At 42.8% G+C, this 23333-nt stretch overlaps 1 protein-coding gene across 1 annotated transcript in view; it reads right to left on the bottom strand.

Annotated features, from left to right (window-relative positions):
* Kcnh5 (potassium voltage-gated channel subfamily H member 5) overlaps window positions 1-19570 on the bottom strand; it is a 302177-nt gene extending 282607 nt beyond the window's left edge. The window contains exon 1 of the mRNA XM_060387658.1: window positions 18722-19570. Coding sequence (XP_060243641.1) covers window positions 18722-18794 — 73 coding nt within the window. The 5' untranslated portion in view covers window positions 18795-19570. The remainder of the gene's footprint in view (window positions 1-18721) is intronic.
* Between the last annotated feature and the right edge of the window lie 3763 nt (window positions 19571-23333).

Below are 23333 nucleotides of genomic sequence, written 5' to 3' on the forward strand. Positions count from 1 at the left end.
TATAAAAGAGGGAGAGAACGGTTGAAACTTTAGCATGTATGCTAATCTGTGGGGTTTTTTTTCCCCTCCAAGAAACTGCTTAGAAACCCATAGTTTTCACCCTTCTTTTTTTTTCACCCTTCTTTTAAACAGGAATTCACTGAAAGAAATGCACAGGAAGTGTGTGTCCACACAAAGATACTGTCCCCAAAATTTGTTAAACAACATTTACTATATGACATTTTCTGTACTATTTTATAATCTGTTTCAATTTTGAAGTGTATTAAATTTTGAAGTGTATTAAATTTCATCAATATTTGAAAACCTGCCTTAAGCAACCCTCCAAAGGCTTTGTAGACCTCCCTACGTCATGAACAGCCTTGCTTTCAAAACATCTGCAAGATTTAGGACCAGAGCTCTGCTTATTCCTTTTTGATTCTGCCATTTATAATGTCTTCCTGCTGCCGCTCAGACATTTTCCATTGCTCTCCAATAAGAATGTCTTGAAGACTGCAGCTCAGCAGCTTCATGCAATCACTACCCACTGGTCTGTTTCACTCATTCAACAGCATGGCCACGTGCTAACAAAATGCCTAACGAAAGCAGCTGTGAGCCCCACTCTCTGAGAATGCATCCCTTATCTCTAACCAAGGCAACATCTCCATCCCTATCTTCCTGATTGTTCATCAGCAACAAGTCAGATGTCCACAGAGTCCAGGTGCTCGGGGTCAAAACCAGAATACGTGTTCTCCAAATTTTAACTCTTGACTGAGGTATGTGCAGAATCACTCTTTCTAGGGGAAACTGTGGCTTTTTTTTTCTTTAGATGGAAAAGTGGACAGGTTACAGATGAAACCGACAATGAAAGCAGAGCCTGCAGGGAGGGCTTGCTCCTCTTAATGGTTTGGACGCAGAATTGTTTATGGAAAAGAAAATGAAAGTTCAAACCAAAGTAGAAAGTGGATATTTTGCAGTGTTTCAAATCCATCTTTAAAATATCTACTGAATTACCTCAAAAACATTGAATATTAACAGTTAAGATAATTCAGTGGTACACACTAGTGTTTGCTCACACAGTCAATCGGAACTAATAGAGAAAAACTTTAAGGCTGTTAGAGGGTTTTAAAATAGTCTACGAGATGTGTCTTCTGTTCATCCTTGTGCTTCAGATTTGACACCAACCATCTAGACTATAAGAGTGAAGTAATTAGACTATGTCATCTCCCATCCCTTCCTGCTGGGTTTTAATAATGTGACTCTGGCCTTATGGAGGACAGCTGTACAGACAACTGGTGAAGGTTCACAACAATCGAAGTCCCACGGTCACCCCGTCACAGCCTGTTCTCCGCATTCAGATCACTCCTCAACATTGCTAAGGGGTAACAGGAAGAACCTGGGGATTTCAATTAAATTATCAGTTTCTATACATACAAATGAGCAACCGTTATAAGCACCCCTCTGGGTGATTATGGAGACTAACAATGAGTAATGTAACCAAAATCTCTGTAAACTATTAGAGCAAAAACAAATCTTCATAAAATATTATAGCACTAGCAGCAAGATTTTTCCGCAACTGGGCCATAAGTGAAGAGACAGCTAGCAGCATGCTTAGAGGGTGCGTGAGCACCCATGTTTGCAAGCACAGAACCAAAAAAACACTCCTTACGTTGGACCTACAAATTGAAAACTTCCATGGTTATATCAGGCAGAGGTAAACTGCAAAGTAAGACACTCAACAGTGGTAAGTGGATACAGGTACAGTAGACAGAGATTGTTGAGCTCATTTTATAAATTTGGATATGTATAAGCCAAAACACTGCGTGAATACTCAATGCTCATATTATTAAAGCCCTAAAGTCACACATTTCTGACTTTAACAAATGTGAAATCAGATAGCATTAATAAATATCAAGAACAAGAGCAAATCTAATCAAAATTACCACCCAGAATTTTTTAATTTCTTTCAGCTTTAAAGCAGGGTGGGTGAAAGAAACTTGATTTTAAAGGAATAGCTCATCGCAAAGGAGACAATTTAGACTCTAGAAGGTGGGATAATCCTAAAGTGTCTGCTACAGGATGTGGTTATGGAAATTTCCCAGAATTCTAAGTAACTGTCGTCATCATCGTACTTGATTCAAAATGGTTTCTTAGGGTCAACAGAAGTTTTAAAAACCATTTTTTTTTCCTTTTTACATGGGATTTCTTTTTTATCTTTTTTTTTCTTTGTATTATTACACTTTATTCACTTTGTATCCCCCCTGTAGTGCCCTCCCTCCTCCTTCTACACACATGCCCCTCCCCAAGTCCACTGATAGGGGAGGTCTTCCTCTCCTTCTTTCTGATCCTAGTCTATCAGGTCTCATCAGGAGTGGCTGCATTGTCTTCCTTGGTGGCCTGGTAAGGCTGCACCCCCCTCAGAGGGAGGTGATCAAAGAGCAGGCCAATCAGTTCATGTCAGAGACAGTCCCTGTTCCCATTACTATGGAACCCACTTGGACACTGAACTGCCATGGCTACATCTGTGCAGGGGTTCTAGGTTATCTCCATGCATAGTCCTTGGTTGGAGTATCAGTCTCAGAAAAGACCCCTGTGCCCCGATTTTTTGGTTCTGTTGCTCTCCTTGTAGATCCTGTCCTCTCCAGGTCTTACTATCTCCCCCTTCTTTCATAAGATTCACTGCACTCTGCCCAAAGTTTGGCTGTAAGTCTGAGCATCTGCCTTGATACCCTGCAGGGTAGAGCCTTTCAGAGGCTCTCTGTGGTAGGCTCCTGTCCTATTCCTTGTTTTCTCCCTCTTCTGATGTCCATCCTCTTTGCCGTTCTGAGTGGGGATCTTAGCCAGAGTCCTCCTTCATGATTAGTTTCTTTAGGTGTACAGATTTTAATAGGTTTTTCCTATATTATATATCTAATATCCACTTATGAGTGAGTATATACCCTGTATGTCTTTCTGCTTCTGGGATACCTCACTTAGGATGATCTTTTCCAGTTCCCACCATTTGCCTGCAAATTTCATGATTTCCTTGTTTTTTATTGCTGAGTAATATCCCATTGTGTAGATATACCACAATTTCTGTATCCATTCCTCAGTTGAGGGGCATCTGGGTTGTTTCCAGCTTCTGGCTACTACAAATAAAGCTGCAACAAACATGGTTGAGCAAATGTCTTTGTTGTACACCTGAGCATCTTTTGGATAAATGCCTATGAGTGGTATAGCTGGATCTTGAGGAAGTGCTATTCCTAATTGTCTGAGAAAGCACCAGATTGATTTCCAAAGTGGTTGTACAAGTTGACATTCCCAAGTGGATCGAAGACCTCAAAATAAAGCCAGTTATATTAAACCTGTTAGAAGGAAAAGTGGGGAAAAGCCTTGAACTCAGTGTCACAGGAGACAACTTCCTGAACAGAACACCAACAGCACAGGCTCTAAGAGCAACAATCAATAAATGTGACCTCATGAAACTGAAAAGCTTCTGTAAAACAAAGGACACTGTTGTCAGAACAAAATGACAGCCTACAGATTGGGAAAGGATCTTCACCAACCCTATATCTGACAGAGGGCTAATATCCAGAATATATAAAGAACTAAAGAAGTTAAAAAGCAACAAATCAAGTAATCCAATTTAAAAATGGGATACAGAGCTAAACAGAGAATTTTCAACAGAGGAATATAGAATGGCAGAGAAACACTTAAAGAAATGTTCAACGTCCTTGGTCATCAGGGAAATACAAATCAAAATGACCCTGAGATTTCTCCTTACACCCATCAGAATGGCTAAGATCAAAAACTCAAGTGACAACACATACTGGAGATGATGTGGAAAAGGGGAAAACCTCCTCCACTGCTGGTGGGAATGTAAACTTGTAAAAACTATTTTTAATGTGATATATATACACAATGGAGAGGAAAAGTGAAAGAGATGCTTACAAGGTTACCAGAGAGTTGAAAAGAGGGAGGGGTCAGCCAAAGAACACAAGAAGTGGCCTCAGGCACTGTAAGTTCTGATGTTTTATTGCCAGATGAGTTAGTAACACACAGTTGTTTCAAAATTAGGAAAAACAAAAGGATGTTCATGTTCTTATCCCAAAAAAAGGTGACAAAATATTTAAGGTGATGGACAGTCATTAGATTGATTTGATCATCATCTAATGCATATATGCCTCAAGACATATTACTGCCCACACAAATACAAACACATAATTTATCAATTAAAAGCGAGCATGAAAAACTGTAAATGTAGAGAATGTAGCCATACTTTCTCAGTCTTGGTTTCTCACTTTGATCAAGGAGTTTCACATTAGGAGGATAAGAGTTGTTTGTCCAGCTCTCATACCCTGGAGTTTCCGGTTTAGTTGATCAGGAACAGAGCTCGCAAACATTGGTGTTTATTTTTAAATCCTCTCAAGTGGTCCCAATGCTCAGCCAGGATGGAATCACAGTCACCTAATTACTGAATGCCAGAAGCTGTAATAAGATCTTGTCACAAGTGTCAAAAGCAGACATTGCTAGAGTCTAACGTAGATACACTGAACTGACTTCCTGAGGGTAGAATGCAAAAATTACAGCCCAGGAAATACAGTCCTCCCCCCCCAAAAAAAAAAAAATACAGTCTTCTGCTCAGAAAAGTCTGGGACACTTTGATCTGAGCTCTTCCCTCTCTCCTAGGCCCCACCAGAGTCACCTGGTAGTTGGTAGCAATGCAGCATTTAGGATCCACTCTAGACCCGAGTCAGAACCTGTGGTTTGAGAAGATCCTAGGATGGTTCCTGAAAATAATATTGTTTCTTTCTTGCCTATCTTCTCCTTCCTTTCCTACAGACGGAAAAGCAGGCCAAGAAAGTTACAGGACTCTGCTGATGAACATGGGCAGTGGGAGGCTGGTACCAGGAGAGGAAAGGAGCTGACTTCCCAGGCCCCGATCCTCTGTTCTATCCCTGTGTTTCCCAACTGCAGTTTGAGCTCTTGCTTTGTTTAGTTTCATTTTAGCATGGAGCACTTCTTCAAAGAATGAATTCTCCGGGTGATAGCAAAATGGCTACACTTGAGCTCAGGCTACTACATCTTAAGACCATTTGTAAAGGAGATCAGAAACCCACACTGACAGAAAGTTCTGGAAGTGGAGCGGCCATAAGCAGTCTGTGGAGTCCCACGAAGTCACGTGGGCAATTTCTTTCCTTTCTATGGAAGCTCAGGAAGGGGAGGGGGGCGGTGAATGGCTTTCCTCTGGGCGGCTCCAGCGAGATTTGACTTTTTACAATGTTACCGTTTTGTTTTTACGGAAACTATATTCTTCTTAGATCTAGACATGCCGGGACACTAACAGTAGGAACGGGGAAGAGAAGTAGGTTGAAGAGAACAAACTTGAAGTGAGAGAAGATAAACAAATACAAATATCTAAGGTACAGCACACTAAGATTGCTAAGACACATTTTAGCTCTTACGGTAAGGGGAAAATAAAAGGTTATCACTATGGGAAGCAATGGAGCAATGGCTAGGTCAATTTTCTTGACTTCCCTGATGCTAGCAGCAAACATGAAACTTGTCTCAAGACAAGGTGGAAGGTGACAAATGACCCTGTCATTTTACACACATATACACACACAATACACATACACATACACACATACACACATATACACGCATGCATAATTTTTAAATGTTGCCTATGTAAATAAACCTGGTATTTTAAACAGTAGAAAATAATGATGATAAAGTGCATTTTGAGGGGGTTGAACTACTCTTCTTTCTCCCTCTCATCTTTTTATGCAAATCATCTTCGAGAGAAGTATTTCAGAGTATTAGCAAGAATTGTCAGATATTTTAAGAAGTGATAAGACAACCAAATGCCACCTAGAACATGGAGAGAAAAAGAAGGCATGGAGCAGAGATAGGAGAGGACCTTACAAGAAGAAAATACTGTATATTTTTCCCAAGGTCTACAGCAGCCTATAAGAAAAGCCAACCAGGCATCTTTCTAAATATGTTCATTTAGTCCTAACTGAGTGAACATAGCTCCCAGGAAACTGGGTGGCGATTCTGAAATGAGACTTTGGGGCTAGGGAGACAGCTTGCATAGTCAAGTCACAAGAATAACCACCTGGGTTAGAGGCCCCAGTAAGAAGGCAGGTGCAGCAGCATGCCCTTTTAGTCCCAGCTCAAAGCAGGACCCAGGGATGGGAGTAGGAATTAGAGTAGGTGCAGTGAGGTGGGACACACCAGACAGAAGCTGTAAGAGGGAGGGTGGAAGGGGAAATGTCCAGCGTCCCCATCCCAAAGAAAATTTCCCTGCTTTCCTCTATACACAGACGCTGACTCCAGACCTGCTCCCTCAGGACAATAACATTACTAAATCCGAATCCTCCCACCAATGACACTTATTGGAAACATCCCTTGCTCTGCCTCTTCCATTGCTCCTCTCCCAAGCCAAACCACCACCCTTTCTTGCTTGGACCATTGCATTGCAGTGATCATGTAGCTGCCCCTTCGCTTTCACCCTTCCTGCCTTCAGCTCCAAGACAAGCACCACTGTGTTCTAGAGATCTGTCCAGGGATCTTGAGATAGCCTCCAAGTGTTCTTCCTCCCCCTTTGGCCCATTGTCATCCAACTGTATTAGTCTAAAGCTTCCACCTAGCCATCCATTCCTCTTTTCTCTCTGTGTGGCTGTTTGCACATTCTCTCTTTGCCTGCAGCCACTCCTCTTCCCAGTTTCCTCTTATCACTTTAATAGCACTTCCTTAGTCAAGCCTCCCCAAACTGCCTTCCAGTCAAAACTTGTCTGTTACTTGTAACCAAGGAGCTCTCTCCTTCTCCTTCAAAATGCCTGCCACAGCTTCTACTTAAATGTTCTCTGCGTATTTGTTGCACAACTGATGACCCTTCCAGTCTCTGAGGTCCGTGAGCTCAAGGTACATTTTGGTGTGTTCATCACCACACACCCAGCAATCTTTGCTGAGAGAATCAGATGAATGTTTCTATTCCTATTAAGAAAGTCAGTGGGGCTGGAGAGATGGCTCAGAGGTTAAGAGCACTGACTGCTCCTCCAGAGGTCCTGAGTTCAATTCCCAGCAACCACATGGTGGCTTACAACCATCTATAATTAGATCTGGTGCCCTCTTCTGGCATGCAGGTGTACATGCAGGCAGAACATTGTATACATAATAAAGAAATAAATAAATATTAAAAAAAAAGACAAAGGAATGACTTTGAAAAAAAAAAGAAAGTCAGTAAACAATTACAAAGCAGTGCATAGACATTATCTAGAAAGTATATAAGGACTCAGCTGGGCCTATTTCATCAAGATACTATAATATTAACAATACTTAATAATGATAATTGGCAAACTTAAGCAGACTTCCTGCACTTTGAATAGCATCTGAAAACTTGTGAGCCTGCGTCGGGGAGCCAATGTTACTTTTCTGAGCTTGTCTTCTGGGTGAGTGATATTTATAGACATATTTAAGTTTCATGTGGCAGTAACAGAAAAGTCCCTGAAGCGTACATAGCACATTTTATTTGGGTTAAACAAAATCTTGATACATATGGCTTAAAAAGACATAAATAATTTATATGTGATGTCCCCATCTACACTGTTGATTTCTGCTACGTGTATTTCCCTTTTCAATAAAAGGCTAGTCTCCTTATGTCCTTACAAACTACGCCTTTTCCTCCAAGTCTGTAACAATACAGCCAGTGTGTAGACACATACGTTTTGTACTTTTCAAAACAAGACTAATTATTATCTAATAATATTGGCAACATTAAGCAGACCATCACTGTGGGAGTATGAAATATGCAAGAAAAAAAATCTGTTAATGTATTCAAACATGTTCAGCTGTCATCAAAGATTAAAAATATGCCTTCACATTTCATCTCCTTCAAGATCAAAGGTACATTTTCAAGTTTCTGTGTTTCTTTGATGGCATTAACCTCATCATTCTCCACCTAGCCAAAGAGGATCAGAAAGCAGGAGCTACTTCAGCATCTATTCCTGAAATTCCACTGCTAGAAACAATAGAACTGTTACAGACTCTTTCTTTTTTTTAAAAAGAAGTCCAACAATTAAACTTGCACTTATGTATTTGTGTGTAAGTGTGCACACACAAGTGTGCATGTTGAGGCTAGGGGTCAATGGCACATGTTGTCCTCTATCTCTCTCCATCTTCTGTTGTCAAGAAAATCAAACATGAATGGCAGTAAAACTAATTTAACATGCTTGCTGGTTCTCTAGACCGGTTGGCCAAAACCCTCACTAGGGTGAGCTTGTCCTTGCCCCCTGCCCAACACTGGAATTGCAGGTGCAAGGCCATGCTCCCTTCTCTCTGGATGCTGGAGATACTCACTGGCCCCATCCCAGTTTCCACTGTAGTGCTGACTCTTGCTCATGACATGTACTTCTGATAAACCATGCTGGCCAGAATCATTAGAGCAAAAACACAACTGCAATCACTGCCTACATGAATCACAGGCACACAAAACGTGAAACATTCACCTTGATGTAGTTAATGACAAATTGTTACTGAATCCTATTGCGATGAAATTTCTTACAATACCTAAACCTTTAGACATTCACTAGTTATATAATCTAGGGGGAAATGAAAGCTAAGCCAGTCAAGATGTGTTTGCCAGGAGAGAAATGTATTACTTATTTAATATTCAAGCTTCTTTTTGAAGCTTACAAAATATACAAATGTTTTCTTAAAAAGAAAAACCAACATCTTTTCTAAAGAGGTTATATAATTCTTCAAAGTTAATCTTTTAAGACAATCAAATGTAAATGACAATAAAACTAATGAAGAACTTTAATTAAGACCAATCTCCAAAGTGGTTGTACAAGTTTACATTCCCACCAGCAATGGAGGAGGGTCCCCTTTCTCCACATCCTCTCCAGCATCACTTGAGTTTTTGATTTTGGCCATTCTGATGGGCGTAAGGTGAAATCTCATAGTCATTTTGATTTGCATCCCCCTGATGACTAAGGACACTGAGCATTTCTTTAAGTGTTCCTCTGCCATTCCATATTCCTCTATTGAGAAATCTCTCTTTAGCTCCATACCCCATTTTTTAATTGGATTGCTTGATTTGTTGCTTTTTAACTTCTTTAGTTCTTTATATATTCCAGATATCAGCCCTCTGTCAGATACAGGCTTGGTGAAGATCCTTTCCCAGTCTGTAGGCAGTCGATTTGTTCTGACGACAATGTCCTTTGCTTTACACAAGCACCACCCTCACTGAGCTGGGTCTCCTTCACCAATCACTAATCAAGAAAATGTGCCTACAGATGTGTGTGTAGGGCGAGCTGATGGAGACATTTTCCCAACTGAAGTTTCCTCTTGCCAGATGACTCTAGCTGTGTCAAGTTGACAGAGAAACAGCTATACAGTAGGCTTTCCGGGGCAAATCACAACACAATTTAGATTCTACGCCACTGTCCTTGTTTTTTGTTTGTTTTTTGTTTTAGTTGTTTACCTGTTTGTTTGTTTCCGTTTTCTGTGTTTTTCATTCTACATCCTATGCAACAGAAGCTAGTTCAGTGGCTCTCGACATGTGGGTCATGACCCCTTGCGGGTCAAATGGCCCGTTCACAGGGGTTGCCTACGACTGTCTACATATCAGATATATTTTTATGTTCATCGGTGTTTTACCTGGGTGGACATCTGTGCGAAGGTGCATGACCCCCTAGAACTGGAGTTACAGACAGTCATAAGCTGCCATGTGGGTGCTGGGAATTGAACCCAGGTCCTCTGGAAGAGCAACTACTGCTCTTAACCACTGAGCCATCCCCCCAGCCCCTGCATAGCAATCATTTACATTAAGATTCATAACAGTAGCATAATTGCAGTTATGAAGTGACAACAGAAATAATTTTCTGGTTGGAGTTCATGACAGAATGAGGAACTGTATTGAAGGGTCGCAGTGTTGGGGCAGTCGAGAACCACTGAGGGGCAAATCTACAAGTTCAACTCATTTTCCCCCCTGGGCCATGTTCACAGGGGCTGGTTACACAGAGATGAGGTCTTCTGTTGTGCCTTCTGGCTTCTCAGACCATGCCCAGGTACTGGGGCAGTCCAGGCTGACACTCCCTTTACTCTGAGTGATAAGTTGTGTGGAAGTGGCAGGGCCGTGCTCAGGTCTCTTGTTTGTTGATCTATCTGTTGGGATTTGACTACAAATTAGGAAACTCTTGATTAAACTGGATCCAATGCTTGAAAGCTCAGTTAATGATTTTAGAGGTTTCCAGTTATTTAATATGTTGCCTTTATTGGGTCAAAAAAAGGGGGGAGGCAGAAAAATCTCCTATGCCTTACCTTATCCAAGGAAAATGGTGAAAAAGCAAGTCCGTATTAAGCCCTGTCTAGCCAGTGCGGTGAAATGCCTGAGACCTGTGCATCCTGCCCTCATCTCTTCAACAGCCCTTCCAGCCTGAGTTAAAATACTCAAGAGCTTCCTGCAGCACTATGGAGGGAAATTATCAGCTTCCCTGAAGTGGGTTCTCCCAACAAAGACAGGTTGTTTTGGGGATGGAAGAGAGAGTCTCCCTAATTGGGTCCTCACTCCCTGAAGCCTTTTTTTGAGCTCAGCTAATGAGGCATTCTCCTTTGGGGACCTGTACTCATATACCATGAGCATATATGGTTAGCTGTGGTCATAGTCCATTCAGTGAAGCCCCAAAGTTCACTCAAGGTGCACACTGCCTCTCTAGGAGCGACAAAAGAAATAGGTGGCAAAATCTTTACAAGACCCTTAGGTATTGTCATCTCCCTGGGGAGTAAAACTAACATTATACTGAGTGGAAAAGTGAATATAAACCCAAGATTTCTAGACAAAAGGACAAAAATATGAAAGCGGTCTTAGCCTGTCATGAGAAAATACCACAGAAAATTGATATCTTTGAGAAGAAAAGTAAATAAAACCAGGTTAGGCCACGGTTTAATGAGGTGTGAGAAGAACAAGAAGAGAAACTCCAGGTACCATGGCCCACAGGGCACAAAAAAGACAGAGATCAAATGATGACTTTGGAGAAGACTGCTCTGGAAAGTGGGAGGAGGATGAGCAAAGGAGAGATGGAGGGAGGAACTTAAGCCACTGAGGACGAGGAAAGAAAAGAAAGACCAGAGCTAGGCTCCAGTAAAAAGGAGAAAGAACATGTAATTTGTGAAAGGAAACATGTATTTGCGTGTGAAAAGGCTGAGGGGGGAGGGGAAGGATACAGCCTTAAGTCTTACAAAACCATAAAAACCCAAAGGTAAGCACTTTGAACTGACAAGAGAAAAGGTCATGAGCCGGAAATTAGCAGTTGCAAAGACATAGAGAAGGAAATAGCAACTCGGAATTGAAGGCATCCACCATGGATGGGGTGTCCAAAGATCTAAACAAGCAATCGTTCACAACACTAAAACACTGTTTCCTACGGGAGATGCTGTTCTCACACTTGGCGTGTCTTGCCGAATTTAACCTTCATTCTAACCATGTAAGCCAGGTCCTGTTATCACTGGTGAGGATACAAGGCTCAGGTAAGGCGGTGAAATCATAACCAACATGCACTTGAAGAGAAGCATCACCATGACATTGTTCTGGGTTGCCTTCTAGCACACAGTAGATATTCAGTAACTTTCTGTTGTATCACTGAACAGTTCACTGTACAAGTGGCATGAAGGTCGGGCAGAGAGGTATCGGTTGTCTTTAGGGAACTTATCCTCAAACTATCTAGCCTCCAATGAATAACTACATTATCCTTACAGTGTTATAAGTGAACAAAAGTAAGTTCTTTGTGGTTTAATTTATCCCCAAAATAAAAGAGAATTGCACAGACAGAAAGGATGGGCCAAAGGACAACCTTTCCCTACAATGCAAGTCAGCTGATCAGTGTTTAGTTACATGTGGCCATCAGCAGCCGGCTGGCTGGACTGTAAGCTGCTTTGGCCATCAAGCAGTGAAACTCTCTTAAACAGGCAAGAACTGGTTTCCAAGGATTACTAACTCCTAACTGCAAAGTTGTTCAAAATAATTCAGTTAGACTATGAAAACTGATAAAGTTATTTCTTAATATAAATTGGCCCTACATTTCAGATCGTGGAAATTAAAATGAAAATGGCAGTGAATATTGTTTGCACATCAAATTGGACTAGAAGACAAGAATGCTCCCATGGGTGCCACTGATGTGTCCGTGCTGTGTGATTTCTGTTTCTAGACACACACCGTGAGTAAATAAACATCTTCAGCCACACAGTTACTTAGATCACTCATTTCATGGACATAATCAGAACTTTTTGGAAAAATCAGTTCTGAACTTGGTTACTTGAGGAGCAGAAATCAAACTGCACTCATTGGGTCAGCCTTTCCTTATTGCTCCACAGAGGAGGTTAGGAGAGGGTGCTGGTGTGACCTGCATCCTTGAGGAGTTGCCATAGTGGTCCAAAGCTTTCACGACATTATGTATACATTCTTACAGCTAGAAACTTCTAGGATTCTGCTTTGAAGCTCAGGCCTCAAGCTGCTTACTTCTTAAAGGTCATAGGACTTTGCCCATGCATTAAAGTCCTTCATATAGGACTTCAATAATTACATTTCCCTGATCGGACCAGAGCCCCTAAAAAGAATAAAAATCAGTTTTAGTAAAATTTCAAATTGCCTTTAAACCATTGCTCATTTCTATATTATTTTGCCCATTAATTTTCTTGTTTCTTTTCATCTGAAAAAGTAAGATATTACAAAGCTATTGCCTGAATTTCACACGTATGTGTCGCTTTGTTAAGTCCTTGTGTCCACATAGAGCCAAATACTAAGAGAACGTCTGATATACTAATTTATTATGATGATAATAATAGCTGCCTTAACTTGATCAAACATTTCTGGATCTGGCCTTCTCCATCATTGCTAGTGCATGCTGATCAACAGGAAACTGAATCTTTCAGAGTAATACATTCCTAACCATGACTCTCGGAGTTTAACAACTTGGGGAACTTTGAAGGTAATTTGTTTTAGCTTTGAACTTTATTTTCAAATTTTGGGAAACATCAAAAGGCTAGAATTATACAAAGGCTATGGAAATAACTAGAAATCTGTGCTCTCTTTCAGTAAATTCAATTATGAGCTGACTCTACCTCTGCCTTGAGTCTAATACAAGTTATATAATAAAAAATGTTATAGGAAAAACATCTGATGAAATAGTGAGTAAACAGCCATCTCCCTAGGATGATGCATTATACACACAGAACTTTTCTGAAGACTTGTATTTCATATATAGCCATTATATGAAAATGTGTGCTTTAATTAAATTTTCATTTGATAGTGTAAATTCCCTAGTAGTCTAAACCACATCATATGAATATTGCATTATAATTATTCACGGTGTGTGATTAGCCAACATCACATGTCAATGTTTACTATTTTGTTGCTATCATGTTTGTTTAGTTTTAAAATAATTGCCAGCAATCTGAATAACTTCCAGTAAGGCAAAGGAGTAAGCACCTCATCTCGCTGGACTTTCTTGTTTGTCTTATGTTTTATACATTTTCTTTTATGCACAAACACATGCAGACCCCTTGCCCCCAATCATACCTGAGGCGTCTAGGGGAAGAGAGAGAAAAGGAAAGATGTTGGCTAATCAGTGATCGTGACGGAATCTACAGTGACCTCTTGTGGTAAAAGGCAACACAGACGCTTGGGGGCCACACACACTCACTCTGGGGAGTGTGAAAGCACTGCTCCTCCAAGCCAGCACTTCAGCGAAATTAAAAGATGAATATTCACCAAATGTTAAAGCTTCTGTGTGGGAATCCACTCAGTCATTTCCAATTACTCCTGCCTTCCATTAAAAATATAACGGATTACTTTTTTTTTTTAGAAGATTGTCTGAAAGAGGGTTAAATAAACAGATTTCTTATACATTCTACTCCTGGGATCCAGCAAAAGATAGACACCAGTGAGAGCAATAGTGTGCAGGGGGCAATAGCCTCTTCACAGCACTCATTATGTAATGTGGTGCAGGCCCACAAGTGAGGTGATGCTCTTGGATATTCGTCGATATGATTTAGGAAGTGGCCAGTGTAACTTCAACCTCTTTGATACTGTAAACATTAAAGTGGTGCATTATAAGACTTGGGTAAACCGATGCTTCAAAACCAATATGTGGTTTTATCAATATTTCCTGAACAGTGTCTTAGATGATACAGAAAGCCATTCAAGGGGGCAAAAAAAAAATATATCCAACTTTATAACATCGCCAACAAAAAACATTTGCCTAACTGTTCCCTTCAGGTTTCTTTTTTTTTTTTTCCTCTTTTGTTTTGATACCAGATCACTGTTTCTTCTCCCGGTAAGTTCTTTTAATTCCACCCTGTTTCTAAGCATCAGTTACAGCATGAAGATAATTTTTTTTAATCTTTTTACAAGGCAGAGGTGGCAGAGTAAAGAAAGTGTCTGCACAAGCCCGCATAAAATGGAAAATTGAAGCCACTGAGGTTTCCTTGGAAGATGAGCTTCTCATCACATACTCTTTTCTCTGAATTTTTTCTTTCCTGAGTCCATCTTCTCCAAAGAGAAAAATAATACTTCTAGGTTTTCATATAAGTGAAAAGTCCTTAAACTTTAATAGTATTTTATTAGTAGATAACTTCACATCAGAAAATAATGGTTTGAATTTATAATTTAAAAAAAAAACAGCAATATAACTTACTGTCACCTTAACTAGTTGTTGCTGGCTATATATTAGGGAGTCTGAGCGAACACATGGGAGAAAAGTGCTGCCTACAAGGATGGGCACGTTGAGAGCTTTGATATAATATTTTTGTCTTTTGAAACTAATATTCCACCAAAAAGTTTCTCAGATATTTAACTCAACATTTAAGTTTACATCTTTCTACATCTAGTTTATACTAACAAATAATTTCCATGAACACTGACCACATAAAGAGGGCTGAGGTCCTGACAATACCAAACACAGATTTGCTCCACGGCTGCTCAGGAAAGAGGCCCTCTACAGTGGTACTGTTCAGATGAAATGAACTTGAACACAATTCTCAAACCCTCCCTCCTTGGTAACTCATTTCTATCCAAATAGCCAATATACACTTAAAATTCACTATGGTTGACAATCTGCTATTTTGGACCAGCCAGTAGGACTATTTCTAAGACAAAGCAATGATAAATATTCAGGAAGATAGATACTATTTTTTAATCTGTTCATCATACCTTGTACCTGAATATTGAAATGCTACACCACAGCCTATAAATATGTCAATCAAAATCAAAATTCTATTTTAGTGCTTATCTAAGCATTCCTGATGTCTTTGTACTTTTAACCTTTATAAATCTTGCAAAAATAAAATACTCTCTGTGTTTACAAGTTAGGAATGATCATATTCCTTTTATCTGTTTTAATCAAGTCTTTAATCTTGAAAACTTAGGGGGAGAATTCCTCGGTTGTCCTGTTTTGAGAGTTGGCTATAAAATGTGTACATACCCATTCTACACAATGGCTCACATTGTTTTCTTTTATGGACATAGTCACCAGTAACAACTTGCAATTCCGGCCTAAAACACAACTAAATAAGGTGGAGGCAGAGGGGAAGACAGAATAGAGCAGCAGCAGAGAGGCTACCATGGCCTCTCAGGGCACGGAAGGCAGCGCTGCTCCCCTAGAAACTGCAGCTGAGGGCTCCAGAGTTGGGTTATAGAATCCTGAGCTTTAAAGACTGTGCAGGTATGCCATCCCTCTTGCCTATTGGTTCTGTATTACCAAAAAGTTATCTGATAGATTCCTAACTGCCTGCACTCTCAGTCACAAGCTACCCATGGACAAAAACAAATATTTGTTATTCTCTCTCTCTCCCTTTCTTCTTGCTCTCCCCATTCCCTTCCCTTTCTCTGTCCCCCTTCTCCTCTCCCTTTTCCTCTTCCTCTCCCTTGTATGTGTCCCTGTGTCTGTGTATGTATACGTGTCTGAGTGTCTAGGTGTGATTTTGTGTCTCTGTGTCTATGTGCGGTTTTGGTTTTCTTTCCATTCTCTGTCAGTCTTTGTGAATGATTCACTTTTTGTCCCCCCCCCCCCGTGTCTGTCTTTATGTCCTGATGGATGTCTGTCCATGTGTCTTTCTGTTGGCTTTCATGTCATCTCTGCCTTTTTCTACACACATGTTTACCTGATCAGTGTAAGATCTCAACTTTTCAAAAGGAAATTATGTTGTATGAGAAAGAAAAGCTCATCAATATGAAATGCCAGCCTGTTTCTTCAGTTCTTGAATCAACTGGGAATGCTGCCTCTATCACATCCTTTCCCCCTCTACAGCTCTGCCAGCAGTTCATTCCCAATGCTATTAAGTTGGTGAATGATTAAATCTTCAATGTGACAAACCTGATCCATCTATGAGAATCCTAGAAGAAATTTTATCTGTTACTCTTAATTAAACAATCTCTTAGGATGAATCTTTTTCAATTTCTCTGCCAAGTCAGGTAGCAATGACAACTGGAGAGCCCTCCCACATAAAATGGGCAGACCAATTACATACTGAACTTTTCAGTTCAGGTACTTGCTGAGGCTTTTCAGTATTTACTACGTATAGAAATGTATAACTCTCAAATATCTAACACACCCCCAACAAAATCCCAAGGTTTTGTGACCTACTACTATTCGAAGTTGTCCATAGACAACGGGGAGTGGGGGTGGAATCCTTAAATGTCAAAACAGGTAAATCTCACTCATGCTTGATGTTACCCAAGGAAAGAAGCACTAAGTTAATGAACCCATTCTAATTCCAGAGTGTAAAAAAAGATAAAATATTCGTATGTTGGGTTGTAGATATAAAATGGAGGCAATGGGAGTAGGCAGTTCTAAGCCACATAAAATAAATCTTTATTTCAAGTCATGTCTGACATTCTAAACCCATCTCATGGTTCCAATCTGAGAAAGTTGTTCCACTCATAATGCCACAGTGCTAAACTTTAATCCAGGGCTTCTCTCGGCCTCCCTCTTCATCTGAGAGAGTGGCAGGGAGCCCATGGGTCCGGTTTTCTAAGCCCTTCCTTGAAAATGCCTCTCAAAGGCCAACTGTATGAGTAGAATACCTCAAGAAGATGAGAAATCTGGAAGACGATCACCATAACCCTATGAATGGCTGCTTCCAGTGGAATTCCTTACATTCCACCCAGCAATCGATTGTCTTAGGGCTCCCTGTATTCTAGACCCATGGAAGGTATTCATAAAGAAGGCAATGGTTAGTAGAGAAAGTCCATGCCATTTTAAACATGTGTTTTAACTTACATCGTCATGAAAACTGAAAGTGCACATGAACCTCACGCTGGAGTGGCTAAAAATATTACAGGGATTAAAGTGACTGCAGCTCTATAAGCTATTTTTTTTTCATCCAGATTTGCCACTGCTGCTCCAGACTTGTACAGAATGACACATTGACCAAACCGGAAGAAAGATTCACGGAGCTCCAAACCCCAACTCCAAGGTGAGCATCTAAAGAAAACACCTTAGGCTACTCCAATGCCAAGGATGTGTTTCCAAGCCTGGTTTTCCTAGAGAAGCTAATCCAGGAAGCGGTGTCCTCCAAACTACCACTCCGTGTCTGGTTATTTGCTGTCATTTCTGTGCGCCTCTCTAACCCACAGCCAAGAGTCTGAACCACGTTTTCATACAGACGACCCACACCGTTATCTGCTGTGTAAGGCCCCCAAAGACACACGTTTTCCAGGAGTGGTGGACCAACTGAGGCATCACAGAGCCTCACAGAACATCCCCACTGCTTTCCCACTCAAATCCAGGTGCGGAATTATCTTTCTCATAGTTCTCTAGGAAGGGACTCTGAAGAAGAAGAAGGAAAAAAAAAACCTTAAATGATAGTCCATACATCATTTGTGGAGTTGAAAAAATTATGCATAAAGAGTTTAAAAAACAAAACAAAACAAAAAATCAACTAAAAGATGTATAATCCCAGAAGATCAAAATTCTATGATCTGACCACACATAAATGGATGGTATTTTAAAGACACTTCAGAGGCAGGACAGCCTTCATGGGAAGGAGCAAGTGGAATGACATTGTTCAAATCTTTCTCCCAAGTGCATTGAGAGCACAGAAACTGTGGCTTTGTTTCCGCCCTTCTCCTGACCAAGTGAAATGGGTGAGACGGAACCTATAAACCAATACGCAACGAAGAAAACAAAGACGTGAAACTTTAAACACAGATCTGATCCTCGTAACTGCCTTGCCATCTTTCAAGCACTGACTTTTTCAGATTCAATTCTCGCCATAAGGCAGGGGACTTTCTCAGAAGCGCACGGCAGGTCCAAAAGCTATCCCGGTGACTTAAATTTGATGAAGTAGCCGCTTTCCCAGCCATTCCCAACTTAAAAGGAAAGCTTCCCCCAAAAGCTGCCTCTAAGAATTTGGTCAGCGCTTGCAGCCCCGTTTGGGAAGCGATGGGACAAGTAAGAGATTCACCATCAAAGTGAAATTCAGACCTATTCGGATGAACCTCCGCTCTACCCACCCCCTTCCCTAGCTCCTAATCTAAGGTCTGGACAGGTGGGAGGGGGCACATCTCTCTCAGGAAACTGATGCAACTTACGTTCCTCCACCACCTCGTTCCCGGCCCCCACCCACCCCAAGCCACCAGGTACCACTGCCTACGCCCCCTCCCCCCCTTAGGAGAGGGATGGGATGGGCAGGATGGGGGGGGGGGGAGCCCACCGTGGGCGGGATGGAGGTGGGGAATGTTCTGAACTGCAACTCTCCTTACCACTGGAGCGCCTGACGATGTTCTCCAAAAATGTGTTCTGCGGCGCCACCAGCCCTCTCTTGCCCCCCGGCATCCTGGGTCTGGAGAGCAGCGGCCAGGATCCGCGGCGGGGGAGGGGGGGAAGCAGGAAGAAAAGGTGGAAGAAGAGGAGGAAAAGGTGGTGGAGATGAAGTCGAAAGAAAAGGGGGCGCGGCGGCGGCGGCGGGGTCCCCTGACTGTGTCTCCAGCCCGACCCGGATGAGCAGCTCTGGGGAGGAGGACCAGGCAGTTCATGGTAGTAACGCTCCCCCGGCCGCCGCTGCCCAGACTGTGGCGGTGCCGCACACGGGGCTGGGGAACTGCAGGCTCCGCCGGGCACAGTGCGCCTGCGCCGCCCCCGCTGTCGCTGTCCCGCCGGTGCTGAGGCTGAGGCTGCTGCTGAAGATGCTGCCGCGGAGGCAGGAGCCCCGACGCGGGCTCAGCATTTCTCCCCTCTGCCCCGCGCCCGAGCTCTGGGAAAGAGCGTGGAGGGACTCTACTTCTCTCTCCCCACCCCTAGCCCAAGCCAAGACCCCCCTTTCCTTATCTCTGCTCCCTCTGTCTCTTAGCCCATCCTTCTCAGGCAGCTGCTTCACAGCTGCCCAGGCAGCCTAACTTCTGCCGGGCTTTGCGAGCGCCTAGTGGCGGCTCCTTTCTCCAGAAGATCCAGACAAGTGTTCGCTGGCCGGTGTGGGCTGTTGTTGGCAGAGGCAGGCAATGTCAGCGGGGAGGGGAGTCACATCTCAGCTTCTCCCGCCACCATCCCAAACCCCAGCAACTCCGGGGGGCCGCTGGTCCTGGAGTTGAGGGCTCCTGCTCCAGCCCAGGCTCTGCGCCGGGTAGGAAGTGACTGGGTGGCGCTCCGGGACGCAGAGCAGCCACCTGACGCTGCTACCGCCCCCCTCCGGGCTCCGGCGCCTGAAGCCTCAACACGGGAGCTTTCTGCATCCTGAGAACCCCCACTATCTGGAGCAGGAGCCAGATGGAGTATGAGCGCAGAGCTGGCACCCCAATGGCGCTGCGCCCCAGGCTTGATGTGGTGCGGGAGGGTTGGGGGGGCGCCTACACGGCCTCTGGAGAGCTTCCCCGGGGCTGCTGAGCGCAGGGGGAGAACAGGGAGCCCAATCCCCCCTACCAAACTTGCAGAAAAAAAAGAGTTCAGCTGACGCTAGGAGTCCTGGGAGAGAGTGAAATTCAGACAAGAGCGAGAGCAACTGGCAGCGTGTGTTTGGAAAAGTGGTACAAGCCGCCTTGAGAATGAAGCCGCGCAAGGCTGAGGAGAGGCCGCCCTCCTAGGCGTTCAGGACCTGGACTGGAGTGGGACTGTTAGAAACAGTCCAAAAGCAGGGGACAACCACACAGGAGGGAAATTTTCACAAGTAAGAATGGGGCGGGAAGACTAGGAAAGAAAAGGGGATGCTCAAGCTGCAGCAGCCACTTCTTTCTTCAAAGGCATTGTTTTTGTGTTTTGGGTTTGTTGTTGTTGTTGTTGTTTTGGTGAGTGGGGTTGGTTTTTTTGTTTTTTGTCTCCAACTGCAGCATCAACACCGGCTAAGAACCCCTGACCTGCAAATGTGGGGCGCTTATCCCCAAGTGGAGGTGCTAAGAACTCTGAGGATGGAGTTTAACCATCTGTTGGTAACAAACCCTCTGCCTAAATATGATACACAAGCCACAAGCTAAGAAGGGCAGGGCCTTTCCTTCAGGAGGTCCCCCCTTGGGGGGGGGGCGCTGTGGAGGCAGGAACAGAAAAGGCTCTGGAGCAGGGCACAAAGGGTAAAGGCTAGTTGAACTAGTGTATCTTCCTTGCTGGAGTCAGGCTATGCCAGGGGCAAGGTAATCTTTGTGGAAATGATCACCCCCATCAAGATTCTTAAAACAGAGAGCAGGCTGAAAGTCAGGGTGCGGTAACGTTAACTATACCCATAGAGGCCAATGACTTTGAAATCTATCTCTCTCTCTCTCTCTCTCTCTCTCTCTCTCTCTCTCTCCCTCTTTTCCTTCCTTTCTCCCTCCTTTCCTTCACTTATCCCTCTCTCTCTGCTTCCCTAGCTCCCTCCCTTCTTTTCTCAAGTCTCTTTACCCTCCTCTCCCAGTCTTCCCTATTTTCTGTGTCCATCTATGGCAGAGAGTTAAATGTAAAACCAGGATTCAGGTTTTACCCTAGTGTAATTTTTCTCTCCTCTGAAATCTCCACTGTCCACTCAAAGCCTGGGCAGGTACACAAACCTGAAGGGTAAACACAAAGCAAAAAATTAGTTCTTCGGAGATCCCTTCTGAGGGGGGAAAAAATAAATAAATGGAGACATTGTGGTTTGCTCCAGCATTGTCTGGTTTGTTCCAGCATTCCATCTAAAGCAGTGGCGTGCGGAGAAGGCAAGTTCAGCCTCCTTCAGATAGAATGTCTCTTCAATACATTGGGGGTGCCCTGAGTTAAATAACAAGGGGCTCCAGCAGAGACTGCATCTATCTGCCTAGCTTGCCACGGGTTAGAGGCAGTAATGCATCCTCAGACATACAGCTCCCTCGTGCAGCTGGCAAGGTATGCATGGGGTTTGGGGACAGGAAAAACAACAAGGAGCTGACACCCAGACCCAGCACTACCACCCTGATTTCCAATACCCTCTGTTGTGTCTGATGTGACCTATGCTCAGAAGATCCCAGAGTCCTCAGCTGTTCGCTGGGGTGGTGAATATACAGGCCTAGTGTTTGAAAATGTGGACATATCTATGTGTAGGTTTCTATCCTTGACTTGTAGCACCTTATGGTGGTTCTATCATCCACACTGACAGGGAATATTTCCAGCCTATATGTTCTTTTGCACACCCTCAGCTGCCCACATCTCGCCTCTGTGTATTGATTTACAGTCTCAGCTTCCTAGCATTTCCCATCTAATATAAATATCCCTGTTTCTAATCATTTCCCTGTGGGTGTATTAGCTCACACTTCCCAAAGAGGAAACTCTTTCGGGCTCCATTAAGACACACAACCACTGTAGAATGTCCCCATTTGTTTCCATCTACAGATTTAATTAAAATGGCATGCCTCCTTTCTTCTTTAGCCTTCATTTCTGGATAGTATTGTAACTTTGGGGTTATCTTAATGAACTGTAGGGAGCGAAAACAGCTGGGCATGATAAAACGTCAAGGCATTTGGTTACACATTGCATTTCTTAATCTTCCAATTTAAATTTTTGTTCAGGCAAAGCCGATACCTGGAAAGATGAAGTGTCTTATTCCAGAGGACACAGTGCTTTACCGTCCTTGGGGTAGAAACTATAATTGGGCCTCCTGACCCATAATCAAGGGTCCTTGTAAGTAATGACCTGAGCTTGGATTTGTGTGGCAACCATCAGTCAAGAGCTTCCGGTCATCTTTACTGCCATTACTCACAGCTAGGGCAAAGAAGAACCCCGAGCAACAACTTGTAACAGCTCCCAATCAAATCACAGTGGAAGAAAGCAGAGCAGAGAAGAAGCAGCAACAGCAGCAACAGCAGCAGCAGCAGCAGCAGATGGACTGCCTGGCCCTAAGGACTGTGCCGGCAGATTGCAGCAAGGTGCCAATACAGCATTTTCAAAGTGTTTTTGCAGACAGAGTCCATATGTTGTGACCAAACTACAGGATGAACTGGTGAGAAAGTAAGAGATTTAAAGGCTTCAATAACACACAAAGAGTTTCTTTTTATTTGTTTATTTTTATGACCAAAATTCCATTTCAGAGCATAACCACTTGAGCTTTTTCTCTTGTGTCTTGAGGTTCGGTGATTAGCAAGGTGTTGTCTGAGAGAACCAAAAGTTCCAGCCCCTAACAGGGTCTTCTGCCTCTGGAGTCAACAGCAGGTGTGTTCCGGTTTAATAAGAAGGAATGTAAAAGGAAAGCCTTAGAGGTTAATTTATCGGGTAGTGATGATTTGTAACCACTGCCAGTTCCCTTCTTTTTAAAAAGGGTTCTTCCTTTGAAGGGTTTTGTTTTGTTTTTAATGTAGCATGTGTAATTAGATTTCAATTTTCTAGAAGAGGTCATGTTTGAGCCTTTGTGTACAGATGGCCCAAACACCACTCCCTATAGAAATGAATCTTTTCTTCAATTGGGCTGTCTTCTGAGACAGAAAGATACAAATCCATCATGCAGTTTTCAGGTGCTGAGTGATAGGCTTGGATGGAGGGATGGGAAGAAAAAGAGGGAGGGGTCATAAGTTCTGTCCCATGTCAAGGGTTGGCCTCTTTAGCAGCAGCAACCATTCCTTCCCTTCCTCCCACCCCCAGCCTCACTCCATGTTCTCTCTAGACCACTAATATCGATGATACAAACATTGTTTTACTCTCTTGCATGCACAATGTCATGCATTTACACTTAGACATCAGAACTCTCCCTCCCCACCAACCCAACTCCATACACACAGAATCTGTTAATGGAGTACAAACTAGACATATAGCATAATGCAGAGGCTCCATGCTTTGACCTCACACCCAGGCTGCCTGGAAATTAGACTTAACGTTTGTTGCTTTTATGACCTAGGTCAATTTTCCATTCTGAAAAAGGAGCACAAAAATGAGACCTATATAATAAGGGTTTTTTTGCGAGGATAAAGT

The sequence above is a fragment of the Meriones unguiculatus genome, chromosome 7, assembly GCF_030254825.1.
Source record: "Meriones unguiculatus strain TT.TT164.6M chromosome 7, Bangor_MerUng_6.1, whole genome shotgun sequence".
NCBI classification, from domain to species: Eukaryota; Metazoa; Chordata; class Mammalia; order Rodentia; family Muridae; genus Meriones; species Meriones unguiculatus.